Source organism: Adelges cooleyi, unplaced genomic scaffold (assembly GCF_023614345.1).
Source record: "Adelges cooleyi isolate 19-005CV unplaced genomic scaffold, UGA_ACOO_1.1 ACOO_flye_CR_arks_rails_tigmint_CR_PRNA_1, whole genome shotgun sequence".
Classification (NCBI taxonomy): domain Eukaryota; kingdom Metazoa; phylum Arthropoda; class Insecta; order Hemiptera; family Adelgidae; genus Adelges; species Adelges cooleyi.
This window is the reverse complement of record NW_026095751.1, coordinates 7,340,276-7,356,052: the sequence shown is the minus strand read 5'-3', so window position 1 is coordinate 7,356,052 and position 15,777 is coordinate 7,340,276. Positions and strand designations below refer to the sequence as shown.

The 15,777-nt window shown below is 27.1% G+C and overlaps 1 protein-coding gene across 5 annotated transcripts; it reads right to left on the bottom strand.

The window, feature by feature from the left end:
- Window positions 1–334: 334 nt before the first annotated feature.
- LOC126841853 (3'-5' RNA helicase YTHDC2-like) lies at window positions 335–13,629 on the bottom strand. 5 transcript variants are annotated; one of them, XM_050578720.1, is made up of 25 exons: window positions 13,507–13,629; window positions 13,364–13,442; window positions 11,491–11,573; window positions 10,338–10,428; window positions 9,538–9,758; window positions 9,027–9,223; window positions 7,153–7,319; window positions 6,786–7,069; window positions 6,669–6,723; window positions 6,122–6,245; window positions 5,417–5,560; window positions 5,004–5,346; window positions 4,818–4,942; window positions 4,624–4,758; window positions 4,353–4,541; window positions 3,617–3,733; window positions 3,393–3,550; window positions 3,216–3,330; window positions 2,448–2,716; window positions 2,142–2,350; window positions 1,437–1,630; window positions 1,248–1,362; window positions 1,090–1,167; window positions 952–1,005; window positions 335–676 (listed from the first exon to the last, which is right to left on the bottom strand). In XM_050578720.1, the coding sequence occupies exons 1-25, from the start codon at window positions 13,550–13,552 to the stop codon at window positions 594–596; spliced, it is 3,675 nt and encodes a 1,224-aa protein (XP_050434677.1). In that variant the 5' UTR covers window positions 13,553–13,629; the 3' UTR covers window positions 335–593. The 5 variants fall into 5 exon arrangements, with proteins under 5 accessions (XP_050434677.1, XP_050434587.1, XP_050434760.1 ...); XM_050578630.1 differs by having other exon boundaries at window positions 336–676; window positions 1,084–1,167; window positions 13,507–13,627; XM_050578803.1 differs by having other exon boundaries at window positions 336–676; window positions 1,084–1,167; window positions 13,537–13,567.
- Between the last annotated feature and the right edge of the window lie 2,148 nt (window positions 13,630–15,777).

The following is a 15,777-nucleotide window of genomic DNA, read 5'->3' as shown; positions in this document are numbered from 1 at the left end:
GTTGGCTGGCTATAGCCTACACACAAACCACTAAACAACTTTTATGTTGGCTACAGCCAATGTGTATTAAGGAACAACTTTATATTGGTGCAATCTACATGTATAGATAATACAAATTTTAAGACAAGGCTTTTGGAGCTGTAGTTTTAGATGATATACAAAAACATTAGATCACTTATTAATAATAAAACATTTTAATTTAAAAAAAATTAAACAATTTATAGTCTTTATAAGTAAATACTTAAGAAATCCATTTTATAAATAAATTTAAAATATTCTTAGTTCAGTTCATTATAAATAATAAAATAAAAAATAACATTTTTTTGAAATTAAAAACTGTTCTTTAATTTATTAGCAGAGATTTCTGGAACATAATTATCATTTGTTGGAACAACTTATTTTTTAATAAAATAGAAAAACATTTAACATTTTGTTGCAATAAATACCTAAATAACAGTCACTTATTTACTTTAGTAAACAAAATAACAATAAAAGTAAAACAAAATAAAAACAAAAAATAGTAAAAACATTCATCCTGTATGTTATAAAATGTTTAAATACTGTTTTCTATTAACTTAAATAAAACAATGTTATTACCATTTAAAATTATTACTCGACTGAGATGTACTTGGCAGCGAGTAATTATTTTGGTTTCTGTAACTGGAACCTCTACTTCCTAAACAACAAGCAAACAGTTAACATGCAACTCTTAATAGTATAAAGTTAAATTTAGTAATATTAGTTTATCTTCTTTATGGCATAGTATATAATATCATGTCGATTATATACATAGATGATTTTTTAGCATTTACAATTGGATTTTTTACAATTAATTTTTTGTGTAATATAAAATATTTAGATGAATTAAAAAAGTTCTTAAGGTATTTTAATATTATAGAGATCTTTATTTGTAGTGTATATATTTAATTAAAGTTTAAACAATATTTTTACCATTCATGGTGCAATTGTTTCCACCAGTTAAGTATGAGCTGTTGTCCGGATAACCTGCATATATTTTTAATTAATTAATTATTAAGTAAAATTACATCTGTAGTTGTTCATTAATTATTTTAATTTTCTAACCTTTACCATGAGAATATTGATTTTGAGGTTGAAGCTTACGAAAAGAGGTAAATGAGGAATTGTCGTTATGTCTACCATGACGACCTACATTTAAACAAATTTAATATAAGATGATAAACAAAAAGTACCAAGTATAACAATTATTAATTGTATGTTAATTTTACCTTTGTTACTATTTTCTCTGGGCCTCTTACCAACATCGTCAGGAGCTTCAAGGCCCACAGCTTGATCCTCGGCAGCTAAGATCTTTACTACCGACTGAACAACATTACTATAGGACTGAAAATGAAATCAAGAATCAATTATTATAGTATATACATAGGAGCTATAATTTGTATTGAAAATTTACTTACACTGTTAATAGTTATCATTTTATTTTTCAGGAATTCTCGATATGCTAACGTAAGGCATAAACGAATGTTCAAAATTTTAGTTATATCATCAGGATTCCCTACAAACGTAGTCCAGCCATCCAAGTTTAATACTCCAGACTGTTCTATTGGCAAACTCGTTTCATCATTAGTATCCCAATCACTATCATCTAAATCTGCAAAATAAAGATATAAAAACAATTTTTTTTTAATTGTTTTTACCGTTTTTACAACATTAGTCATTAACCAAACAAAATGTATTGACCTATAAACAATATATGTTACTGACCCCAAATTAAAACAATTTTTTCTCATTTATCATCGAAAAGAAGAAATGTACAAAATGTCAGCCTTCTAGGTCAACCACCACGTGTTCTTCCTATAGTGCCATATTTCCCCATTTTTACACTAGAATGACACTTTTCATAAGAATGTCAATCAACCTAAAACTTAATTATATATTTAGATTTGAGAAAAAAATATCTAAAATCTAACACTTTCACCTTTAAAATGCCTCATGAAATATGTGTATGAAGAAATTCTATCCTTATAAAAAAACTCATTTATTGGGGTTGACTGGAAGATGAATTTTTTACATTTCTTTAATTCAATGAATAAAAACAATTGGGGGTAAGAATAAATTCTTTGTTTTTTCTAATTATATTCATATTATGTATTTATAATTACCTTCAATGTTTTTTACAGAATCATGGGGAATTTTCATTGCATTTGCAAACAAAGCAACAGCCATTGGTGATACTACTGTACAATTTTTTATACATTTTTTTGTGCTGAATGAACACATTTCTTCAAAAATTATCCATTCAGAAGGTAAATCTTTAGAATAATTTTCGCGTAAAATACTAGATCCATGATAAACCACACTCTTTTCCGTTCTAATAATAATAATTTTGATTAAAAACGTGCTTTTTAGCAATATTATACATACATTATGTAATATGTGTAAGTAGTCTAAAAAAACAAATTATTAACTTAGTTTTTAAAATTGGTCTTGGACTAGACTTATCTAGTTTGGCCAAATTTGGATATAATCCGGCTAATAAACAAGCTTTAACTGCTGCCCAATTATTTGAGTTTGAATTAACATCTCGTATATCGTTTGGTCCAGGGCGCATTTGAATAAGTTCTAATGCCCTTAGTTGGCCAAGTAATTGAGTTCTAGTCTGTGTAATTAAACCCATTACAGATTGAGATACAAGATTGTTTAACTCACTGCCAACTTTACTTCTTTCATTAAATGCCTGTAATTTTGTCAATATTTAATTATTTTAAACAAATAAAAACCAAACAAAAATCTACTACATTTAAATAGTAACCAACATCTGTAGTCTTAAATAATTATCATTAATTGCGACTTGATATATTATCAATGTATACATTGGTTATATTTTTTTTATTACTTATTAAAAATCCTATTATGAATAATTTTTACAGGGTTCAATTTTAGGCGGTTTTCACACCAGAGTGTAACTGGCAATATTATCTTTTAGTGCTAATTGCTAGTTGCTCATTGCCTATTGTTCTGGTGTGAGAGCTGCCTTACAGATTCAATTAGACAAGTTATTTTAAAAGCCTGACCCAATTAGTTAGGTACTTTTGGATATACATAATACTTATATATATTATATTATATATATATTTATGTGTGTAAATATTATATATATATATATATATAATAAAAGAAAACCAACAGATTTCCAACTCTAGCATAACAGGATTTATTTAAAACCAAAAAATTACCTGATAAAGGCGTAAGAGAATAATATGATCGCTTAATGTACTACCAGCAAGTTTTTTACGTATTGACCCAAGTGAAGTTTTCATGTTAACGTTAAGAGTCAGGTTAAAAGGTTCTCTGTAAATAAAAAAACAAACATAAAAACTAATTTTTAAATATTTAAGGAATTATTGCATCACCTATTAGCTAAACAGCTAATTATAGTTAATACTGGATCAAGACACTTTAAAAATACTGCAAAAACCAAAGACTTGGCATAATGCGGCTCTATTGACAAATCCAACATGAAAAATCCAAGAGCTGTTAAATCTTCATTAATATCCATTGCTTCAATTGTCTGCAGTAATAATAAGAAATATAAATACTTATAGGAAAAACTAATGTTATTAAATCCTTCAATTACTTTTAAATATTCTAGAGCTGCCACTATAGATAATGTCGGAGGTGGTTGTATAGCTAATGCTAAGAAATCCAATATTCTCATATTACTAGAGATCACTTTAGCCAACATACACAATTCCTGCAGATTGTTCAGAGATATTAATTATTTAATTAAGAAATATTAATGAAAAAAAGTCAAAATTGGAAGTATATTTATTTAATAACTGATTATAAAAAGAGAATATATTAAAATTTGTATTACATTAATTAATTAATTAAATTCCATTCTATCTTACTTATTTTGTTAAAGGTGCAACAAAATTTGCTATTACAAATTATTATTTTTTTTTTTAATAAAATAATTACTGCAAATTTAAAGCATTTATTGTCTAAAAATATTTTCAATTAATTTGTTATACTATGACCATTTTTTTAAAAAATACATTAAAAAAATAATAATTTTAAAGTATTGTGCTACATAAAATATATAGTGTGATAGTAGATCTCTAAAATTTAATTTAAACAGCAGCAATTAAGTTTTAGCCAATTATTTTTATTTATTAAGTGGTAATCAAATTAATTTTGCTAAAACTTAATTGCTTCACTTTATTTAAAATGTAGGGATCTATTAATTAAGGATTTTATTAAGATGTGATAACTTTTAAGTTAAGTCTTTAATTGTACTGATGTGCAATAGTTCTCAACCGTGGCCATTGATTAAGAAACACTAGTAAAACAAGAATATTATATAAAATTACTTGTAAAGGCATCCTAAGAATTTCAGGTACATCATGAGTTCCCATATAACTATAATTTTCTCGAGAATATAGACGGTAGCATTCACCTGGACATAATCTTCCAGCGCGTCCAGCTCTCTGCTTAGCACAACTTTGTGATATCCAATTTACATTCATGCAACTAATTCCATTAAAAGCATTATAACCTTTCTAGAAATGTCAAACAAACTACATTATTACCATAATATTCAATTTTAAAGTGACAATAAGTTCTAAATTATTTTAGTTATACTTGTTTTACTCTGCCTGAATCAATAACAAAAACAATGTCATTAATAGTAACACTAGTTTCAACAATATTTGTAGCCAATATGACTTTTCGATATCCTTTCGGCACTGGTAAAAAAACTCTTTGTTGATCGGATGTCTTAAAAATAAATAAATTATAAGTCATAACTTAATCATTTGACAATTAATGTGCCTAACCTGCATCATAGAGTGTAACATATACATTTTTATTTTAAAATCGTCTTTAGCAATAAGTTCTTCCGTTATAACTTTGTTAACCATCGACATATCTTCAAACCCTGGTAAAAACACTAATATAGAACCTACAAAAAATATATAAAATGTCAATAACGTAGGTAGAAAATGAAAGAAAAAAATGTTTACCTGGTTTTTTTGTTAAAATTATATGTTTAACAAGATGGGCTATTAAATAAGAATCAATGTGGATACTTGGTGGCAAGCTTTTTTTATACAACTCTAATCTTTCCATCATATCTAATTCTTTGTGTGCTTCATTTTGCTCTTTGGGTGAAATAGCTCCTTTATAGTTGAGAATTAAATCCCTAGTTTCGTATTGTTTAAAGTCAGCCGCCCAAGTTGCTGCATCTTTATTAAGTACTCTAGTTTGTATAACCGGACTAGCTCCCATGTTTAAAAGCATAATGACATAATCATTAAGACCATGAACAGCAACTAACATTAACAATGTCACACCCGTATCAGAATGCTAAAAAGAAAATTTAAATTATTTTCTGAAATTTGAAATAAATAACAATAAAACACCATTTAACCATTACTTGATAATCCACAGGTACTCCTTCAGACATTATATAATAAATCATTCTATCAATTTGTTCAATTTCCGCATTGAACCAAATTTGATGCATACAATCATCTAATTCTGGCTTTAACCATTCTTGATCAGATCTCAAAGTAGTTACCTAGTATAACAAATATTCTCATATTTCTATATCATATATATTATAATAGCTAAATAATAATAATTTAATACTTAGAAAATATTATAAAATGCACTAAAACTGTATGAAATTATAGTTATTTGTAGCTTAGATAGATTTGTTATTTTTTTAATGATAACTTTTTTAACTAGTTTATTGATTTCTATGTTACAATCAACTATTTTACAATCTAAAATATATTTTACCATTTTTGTATTTCTTAAAATAGAATAGATTGAAAAAAAATGGAATAGATTTTTGGGTTGTATGCTATATTGACTAGCGAAATAGTAATTAGAACACTATTTAAGAGAACCCCAAGGCAGTATATTAAGAGATAAGTTTTCTGATGTATGTAATTTAAACATATATTAACAAAATTATTTATAAGAATAAATTATGTATTTTTTTAATTATACAAATTCTGTTATAACATTTTAGTTATCATAGTTAGTAGTTTAGTCAAAACGGATATAACTAAATATAAAAAAAAATATAATAATAGTTTAGTTATTACTATTTAAGTTATGTGACAGAACATACCGGTTCTGTAAGGTGCATGTTTTGAATGGCTTCTGTTGTTTCTCTTAGTACTATGTTGTTATCCCAGTAGTCAATTTTTGTTCTATTTTTTATTCTTAACATTGACTGAGATTCGTAGTTCATACTAAAAAAATTAAATGTATATAATTATATAAGCAATATAATGCTTATATATATATAATCATTTTCACGCTGGTCAAATTATTATTATTGATTCCTTTATACATTAAAATCTTTTAGTTGTTAAATGGTTGATAACCCTATATATCATTAATAATATCTACAATAATTCATAATAATGTGCTTAGGTCATAACGTTTTTACAGTGACATTTTTGTAAATATAAAAAGAAACTACTTAAATTAAGTTTCTTAAATACAAATATCAACATGAAAACATCATTATCACAATATCATAAGCTAATTGTAATTAGTAACTTAATTTGTAATATGTAATTAGAACGTAAGAAAACTTGTAATAGCATGTAATATGCCTTAACATTTTAGTTTTAATAAATAAAAAAATACAAGTATAACTATTATCTTACTCATCTAGAATGTCTTCTAAAAAATATTCTGTTACTGGAAACATTTTCCCTTCAACTATATGGAATATAAAAGAAGAATTAATAATAGCAAAATTATCAATGATTTCACTTATTTACCTTTTAAAACAGGGCAGTTGTCGAAGTAAGATGAAAATAAATTTATATCAGCTGTTGCAGACATAAGAATAAGCTTTAAGTGTGGATTTTTGGGCAAAATCATTCGCAAGGCAATAAGTAGAAAGTCTACATGCTTATCACGTTCATGGACTTCATCTACTATTATATGAGAAACATTCAGTAACATTCCTTTGACAGGTTCGTTATCTTTCTGATGTCGATCCATAAGTGTTCTTGTCAAAACACCAGTTGTACAATAAATTATTGTTGCATCGTGGCTAACGCTAAAAAACAAAAAAATTAAAAAAATTGGATATTTTCATAATAGTTTAAGGCATTTATAACTTAATATATCATATCTTTTTACCAGCTTTCAAGTCGAACTTGATAACCGATGCTCATTCCAATATTTTCACCTCGCTCATTAGATACCCTATCTGCCATTGATATTGCAGCAATTCTTCTAGGCTGACAACATACAACACGACAAGGTCTGTTCTTCATGGCATTATTGTCTATAATAAACTGTGGTATCTATAAATAATTTTTAAAAAAAAACTTTTTTAATAAATTTGTAAATTATTATGTATTAGTAATATTAAAATAAGTAATCCTACCTTTAATAACAAAATAATTATGTTTATTTAAAAAAATAATATTGTTGTTGTGGTTTTGTATTAATATTTTGACAGGGTTGTAAATTTGTTTAATACACAAAAAGCATATAGAAACTACTGTCAGTAAATTCAGATAAAGAAGGAAATATTTTTTATTTTGAAATAAAAATAACAGACGTTCAAAAAATAATAAGCTTTTAAAGAATTGATCCCAACGATCCTGCCAACATCTGTATACTAAGATTTCTTCATAAAGTTGTTTGAAAACCACCTCTGAAGATTGGCTGACCTGATTATTAGTGTTAAAATTAGAGCCTCATGGTTAGTTCTTCAGTTCTGGGAACCATGCAAAGTTGCATGACTCCGGACTGTAAGCAAGGTGACACGCACATAAAGCTGCGAACAGACTATTATCACGTCATGTGAGCTTACGTGACTGAAAAAAAGTATGGATCGTCATTTTACATAATATTTTTAAGTACCAGAAACAAACACACTACTACCACATCATGCCCATCAAGTACGTTACTGAACTCACGTCTTTATTTCGCTGTCTGTCTTCGGCAACGCTTGGTCACCAATCTACATGTGTAGAACCAGCATATTCTATCGGCGGACAGAGACAAATATAAAGCCATTTCATTTGATTAAAATTTCGTTTTTAAATTAAAAAATAAAGAAATTTTAATTGAAAAAGTGAGGGTATATGATATTTTATACTTTCCATAATTGAAATATATTTAAACCGACAAACATTCACATAAACGATAAAGAAATAACTGATTATAGTCGTTGCTAGATAACTTGGCACAGCTGCGGCGGCGTGAAAACACAGGGGTTCCGTGTATTTAGTGTTTTTTTTTTTTTTTTATCTATTATGCCTCGTTGATAGTTAATTTTCATAAAATTTATAATAATATAATAATAGTAATAACAACAACAATAATAAACGCTGCCGCTGTGCCAACTTATCTGTCATAGACTGTAAATACTGTGAAATGGTAAATGAAAAAAAGGCATGACAGAAAGTATATGACAGTAGTGTGTTTCTAAACGTGATATCACGGTTTAAATTTGTCATCGTGATGGCACGTGAGTTCACATGACGTGACTATAGTCTGTTTGCAGCTTTAATGTCATATTTCTTAAGGATGTAACATTCACCGAGTAAAAGAGGATATTGTCATGTTACAAATTCCAAGTTATTGAAATGTTTGGATGCTTTTTTTGAAAGTGTTTTTAGAGCTTTTTCAAGGTATCTACATAATAGGCAGCATTTGTCGCAGCATTCAAAGGCACGTTATGTTGATAATACACCATGGGATTCAAAGAATATGATAACTATCATTTTTTCCACTGCAAACCTTTTGCCTTCCTCAGAGATCTGTAAGCGCAATTCTTACTCAATACACATTACCAACACTGCACAGTACAGAACTGGCCATTTCTATGGTTTCTACACATACTCTCTACACAGCCCAGTCAATTTTTCGCTACTACTCATGCAGCCATGTACAAGAAATATGACTGACAATAGTTTCTGAATGCCCTTTGTATTACAGTTGATATAAATAATAAATACATTATTTTATACCTACTATTGTCGTTTATATCATTATTCTACCTGAGTTGTTTTTCCAGATCCTGTTTCTGCTGTAATAATTACTACTGGGTGGTTTTCAATTGCTTGAATTATTTCTCCACGTTTATCCCATATAGGTAGAGATTTTCTTATTAATAGTAAATTTTCATTAGTAGCAAGACGTGGTATAGACATGGATTTATTACACATTAATGGAAGATTTCTTTTACAATTAGCCACTTAAAAAAAAAATATATATATTGTAATAAACAATTTCCAAGCACCCGACAAAAAGAGTTGTAACTCAATATTAAAAAATAAATAAAACATTTTTTTATACTGAACACGAGTTTTCTTTATAACCGACGAAAAAGGTAATAACTCGATTGTGTTCTTCAGAACTTTAGTCAATTTAAGCTGCGACCTTATTTGCTGTTATACAGAAGACGTATGTTATCAGTTAAACAATTTTATTTTAAAGCGAGTTACTACTGTTTTTATTAGGAGTCGATTAGTATGTTGTACTAAAAATTTTAAATGTTTATTCATTTACCAGCCATTCTTTGGAACTGTTTCATTGGGTTTGGCAATAATTCTTCATACATTTGTTTAGTAATAGGAATATTATCACAGGTTTTTGTAATTATTTCTTGAGAAATTGAAGAGATTTCTACACTTGCAGCATTATCAATTATACTCAATTTTTTATTTTTTTTTTTAAATTTATTTTTGGTTTTCTTTTTATAAATAGTTATGTAACGGAGAGGCCCTTGCCTAAACAATAAACATAGATTAACAAACAAAACATTAAAATTCTAAGTTTTTACAAATTCTAGAAAAAAAATTAATCCTCAAAACATTTAACTACACATTATACTATACTCGGATTCTTTTTTTATTACATGTGAGAAATCTGTGTAACATCATAGATACTAACACATTTTAGAATATTTTCTTTACATTTTTGGATTTCCATTTATAATTTATAACCAATCCCACCCCTCCCAAATAAGCAGAGCTTGTGCAAACTCAAATGTACAGAGTTTAACACATGTACCACTAGGCTACACACACACATTTGTTTGTTTGTACTTAACATATGTATATGTGAATTGGCTACGATTTTATTGTCATCAACGTAGCAATACATTAGCACTCACTGTTACTAGTTCGATACTGTCACAGCAGTCTCTCTCTCTAAGAATAAAACTACCATTGGCTGCAGAAGCGACCAAACATAGCTCTTAAGATATACCCCCATCAAAAAAATGCCATAGGAAATATAAACATACCTATTGGACCATAAATGTATAGTATAAAGCAAATAAATATTTGTTTACTACTTCTTCTTACCCATGACTTTTTGATTTTATTCCCAACTCAGCACATTTTAAATGTAAATATTTACGTTCTTCTGATGTTAACGTAGTAGGAAATGAAATTTCTAAAACATCATAAAGTTATCACAAAATTATATACTATGTAAAATAAAATAAATATATTACATTAATACTTTAAATCTTCTATACAACATTTTACTACAGTTGAAACTGAATAAGTCAAAGTTCAAACAGAACAAAAACATTTTTTTAGGTTTGTGCTTAATCATAATTTATATAAAATGTAACATGTTTAGCAAAGTAGAAATTACAGAAATTTTGAATTATCTCACATTTTTTTTTTAAATAACTGAGCATTTATATAGAATGGCATAATGTAAAATAATAAAAAAAAAAAGAGGGTCATGTCCACTAGCACTGCTTAGCAAAATACCAGTATGCATGAAACATTAAGCAAAATGTAGACCATCCTAAAACGTTTTTAAGCAGTTTGATTTTGAAAGTACGTATAAATGTTGGTAGTAACGTTGTAGAAGTAATGCACATACCCTACCTATGTTGCCTCTAGAGCTTCAACTTAAATCCTTATTAGTTATGTCAAATTGCATCAACGTTCATTACATTTTTCAATGAATCAATAGCTATTTAATGGTTCTTTAAAGATAATTTTGACTGCTCCATTAAATTTATTAACCTTGTTAGCAAGACAAATATAGTTCTATTCTAGTCATTTGTGCATAGTGCTATAATTTGAACCCAGTCGCATCTTATGTTTGATAATTTGTTGTTAAGAGAGTTTACTTAGATATAGGATGTAAAAAAGTTATAAAGAATTTTAGATATTTAAACATTTTTTTATATTAGGTAAAAAATAAAGTGATAGTTTCATCTAAAAACTAACAAAGTTTAAAGGATAATAAAAACTTTAAAGCTTATTTACTAAACTTATACTAATATTGACATTAAATTTTTGAATATTGTATCACATTTCCTTGAGATTAACAATAATAATTGTAACCTAAATTATAAAAAAAAATATTAATAAAATTAGCTGTTGCCAAATATGACTTGGCGGATCATTTATCTTAATGGGAAACATAATGATGGCCAGAAGAAACAGTTAATACTTTATATTGTGCATAATGTAATATGACACCTATAATTACCTAGCAATTCGGACGACAGAAATGAATCTAATTCACGTGACAGATAATCAATAGAATCTCGAGACAAATCATTCTTACGCGACCTGAAACATCAAATAAAAATATATAAATACAAAAAATATGAAACTGACAGTCAAATTTAGTTTTCTAAACATAATTAACATAATTGAGTATGGCATACATATTTGGAAGATGTTGGTAAAATATTTAATCAGTATTAAATAAAATGTGACTTAAGAGAATAAGAAAAATACAATCGTATATAATTTTAAAAACGAACATGTTTTAACATAGAACACATTTGATCCGAACCGAATTATCATTTATCAGAATTTAGAAGAACTCAGTAATCAGTGTAGGTGTATATGTCAACTTACTAGTTACCACGGCTGTAGATCTACAGCCGTGCTAGTTACTAGTTACTACCTCTTTCACAGTTTAATATGATCTGATAACGTCAAATAATCAAAACACAAAAACATTTTAGTAAAATGATTATACAAGTTTTTACACGACATGATTATGTTGGTACTGCCATTTGAATTAATGGCGCCAACTTAGATATCATAATTTGTGAATTAAGCCAATAAAGCTTTAAAGCAAAAGTCAATACGTAATCCAAAATCTTAACCAAGCTCTGTTGCTTGTTATCCGAACTTGTAAGCACACGTCTTAAGTATAAATAAATTAAGTTTGTTCTTTTTTTATTATACAAGTCATAAACATTTTTCTTGGACTACAAAGAATGAAAATATTATAAATATTATAGATTGACCGAGACAATTTTCAGTTCAGACATCGACACAGGACGGGCATTGGTAGTATCGTTTTCAAAAAAAACGCCAAATACGAACGAACGTTTGATGCACCACCCCCCTCCCCCATTTTTTTAGAAAAAACAAAAAAAGATGTGAAAATTCATAAAAAAAATCCAAAAAACAGAAAATTATATTATTTTTACACTTAATTATTTGAACCATTTTGATTACTGTGGTCGTTTTTTTTAGGTTAGTTTAGGCACTATAAAAAGTACTTATAATAATATTATGTACATATACTATACAAAATAATATGCTTTGTGGTTGTTTAAACATGATAAAATGATCCGACATTTAAATTTATTAAACATATTAAATAGACAAATAAGATTCAATTCTAAAGTTCTTTGTACATTGTACTATTTCTGTGACCACATAATTTTATTTTTGATAACTTAGAGTTTAGAGGTATTACTTTTTAGTAAAATAGTTTTTTTTTAATAGCCTTTATTGGATAATATGATGGCTCAACAATTACAAATTATTATTTAAACAAAAATTACAAGCACGTTACAATAGGTAATACTATGTACATAGGGAAATCTAACAACAGTGTAATGAGAAAAGACAAAATGTATACATAAGTTAGAAAACAAATAGATAGGAAAGAGAAGAGTTAAATAGTTAAATAAAGAATTATAGCTTAATTATTTAGAAAAAAATATTAGTTTTTAATGTATGAACATTAGTTTTCTTGGAATAAACATGATTAATATTAAAAATGTAGTGTACAAATAGCTAGGAAAATGGGAAATTTTTTTTTAAAAAATATTTTAGTTAATATTTATTATTTTTGGTACTTCTCAGTGCACTACTAACTTTCAAGACTGGATAATTACATTTAGTTTTACAATTTTAAAATAAGGTAGAAGAGAGGTGCAGGAAAGTATTATTATATTTTGTATACGCGTGCCTGTCTCCACCACTTACCCCTTTTGTCTAAATTGTTACACACTCATAAAAATAATTTGTTTTACCCCTTAACTCACTAAACTTAAATAACTAAAATTTCGATAAGCTCTATATTTTAATCAAATGTAATGAAGAGTACTTACATAACTTCATTTTTTTTTCTGTAGTATTTGTTTAAGCATTTTCCATATTCCATTGTATAATGATAAACCAAAACTATCACTAAAATCATAAATTCAAAAATTGAAAATGGTACTATGTATAATATTATTATAATGTAGTTCACCGTAGTACATTGCTTTGAACTGTAAGATACCTAAAGACTGTCGCATTTATCACTCTTTCACATGAAAAATAAAAATACTAGTAAGTAGTAACTGACATTTTTAGTTTTCAAAAATTATAGCCATAATATATTATGTTCTTAGAAACTTTATCGTCTCATACCCCTTCTCTAGCATATGACTTGAGTCTTTAGTATGAACTGGTAAACCGCTTACGGGTTGGCTAGTATATCAGGCTGAAGGCATATATGTATATATATATATATATATATACATACACGTATATATATACATACACGTATATATATATATATACACGTATATATCACGTTCACGTGATACATATGAAACAAAAATAATTTCTTAGAATTTACGGCTTTTCCAAAAAAAAAATTGTGAAAATAATAAAATGTCTAGACTAAATGTTTTGGGGTGAACTGCGAAATCTAAAGTGTATTTATAGGTTTAATACAAATTGCACTGTGTACATATTTTAATCAAGTTAAATATACTTGCTTTAATGTAAATTAATACAATTTGAAGTAATAATAACAATTAGTTGGTAATTAGTGATAAAAAACCCTCCATTTTTAATTTTGTTAATTTAACATTTTATGTAAAATTAAAATTATTATTTTTAAAGCTTATCGGGCCATTCAAATGACATTAAACTAGATTTCTACTAACTAACTAGTGTTCAGAATTGAAGTCGACGTCAGCCATTTTTGTGGGACTTATGTAAAATAATATACCTATACAAATATCTGTGATTCTGTGATAACAACTTAACTTATAATTGTTATAAACATATTTTCATGTAATAAGGTTCCAATTCCCTCCAAGATAACATGGGAACTTCAATTATCTCTGTTGGCGGCATTTACACTTAGCAATCTAGTTTATTATATATATCTGTTTACTTGATGTTATTTAGTATTTACCCAATATATCAACAAACCAATTATTGAATGTTGTGACGTTCTATTCAAGTAAAGTCACAGATTATTTGAAAATATAGTCATTTAGCAACTATTTTCTATCCGTGCTATTGCCCACTTTTTCGGGTTTTGTTTATTTTTTGCTGAATATTAATAATTAAGATATGAACCAATGTAAACCTATTTTAAGAATCAGCACTTCCCAGTATTTTCTTATCGCACATTATCATCATTCATCATGCAATAAGCATTGAACGTGTCAAACTTATTGGACATTTTTTTTATCTTTGATTCTGTCAAATTTACGGATTGTTTTCAGCACGTTGGTCGTTATTCGGATCGAACCTTCAGGCTTCAAATATTATTGAACATTTTAATTTAATGTTATTTGGATAATGTTACAATTGAATTTCGCAACCACGTTTTTGTGTCGTAATTAATGACGACAACCCTTATTTTTAAAGCGTAAAAATATGTTTACGCACATCGAGTCGGATATTTGATTTTTTATTTTAAAAAATCGAACTAAAACTAATTATTATATTTTCAGTTTGAAAATATATTCATAAAACAAAAAAATTGCACTTTAAAATCATTATCTTGATATTTCCCGATAAAAATTGCAAATAATATGTTACAAGCATTGAAACTGATAAAACTGATCTTAAAAAATTGCTAAATAAAATGTGATACGAAATATCAAAATAAGTTGATACGTTGATTAGTTTTCATGCTTGAACTAAATTTTCCAAGCTTATCAAAGTAAAAAAAATCATAAATATTAAAGATTTTTTATTTGAATAGGGTATTATGGGTTGAAAAGGTAAGCTGTAGAAAAATTGTTTTAAAAATTACAGTGTATTAATTAACTAAACATATTATGTATAATTTCAAGTTGACAACCCGGAGGAATTGACAAATGATGGAGAGGAATGGAGGAGGCTATGTGGAGCAGTGATGGGCCTTAATGACCTATAAAAGCTGAAAGTGAACAATATTTTTAGCTAATATAAAATTAAAATAAACTTACAAATTTGAAATAATAACAATATCGTGGTCCAAAAAGTAAAGACAAACACTAAATTATAGGTAAACATCAATGATCAGAAGATTATTGAAGGCAATATTCCTCTGTAATACAGAGTATACAATTTAGAGTACCCTCGCCCCTTTGTGATATTCTATTACATAAATGCAAGAAAACCAAAGGCCCTGGGCGATCATGCCCATATCTTCGGAGAAAACGATTGTAATAACTCTACTTTATATAATTATGTATTATAACAACGATCAAATAATTTCTTATATTTTACCAAACTTTTTAATAAATGTAAA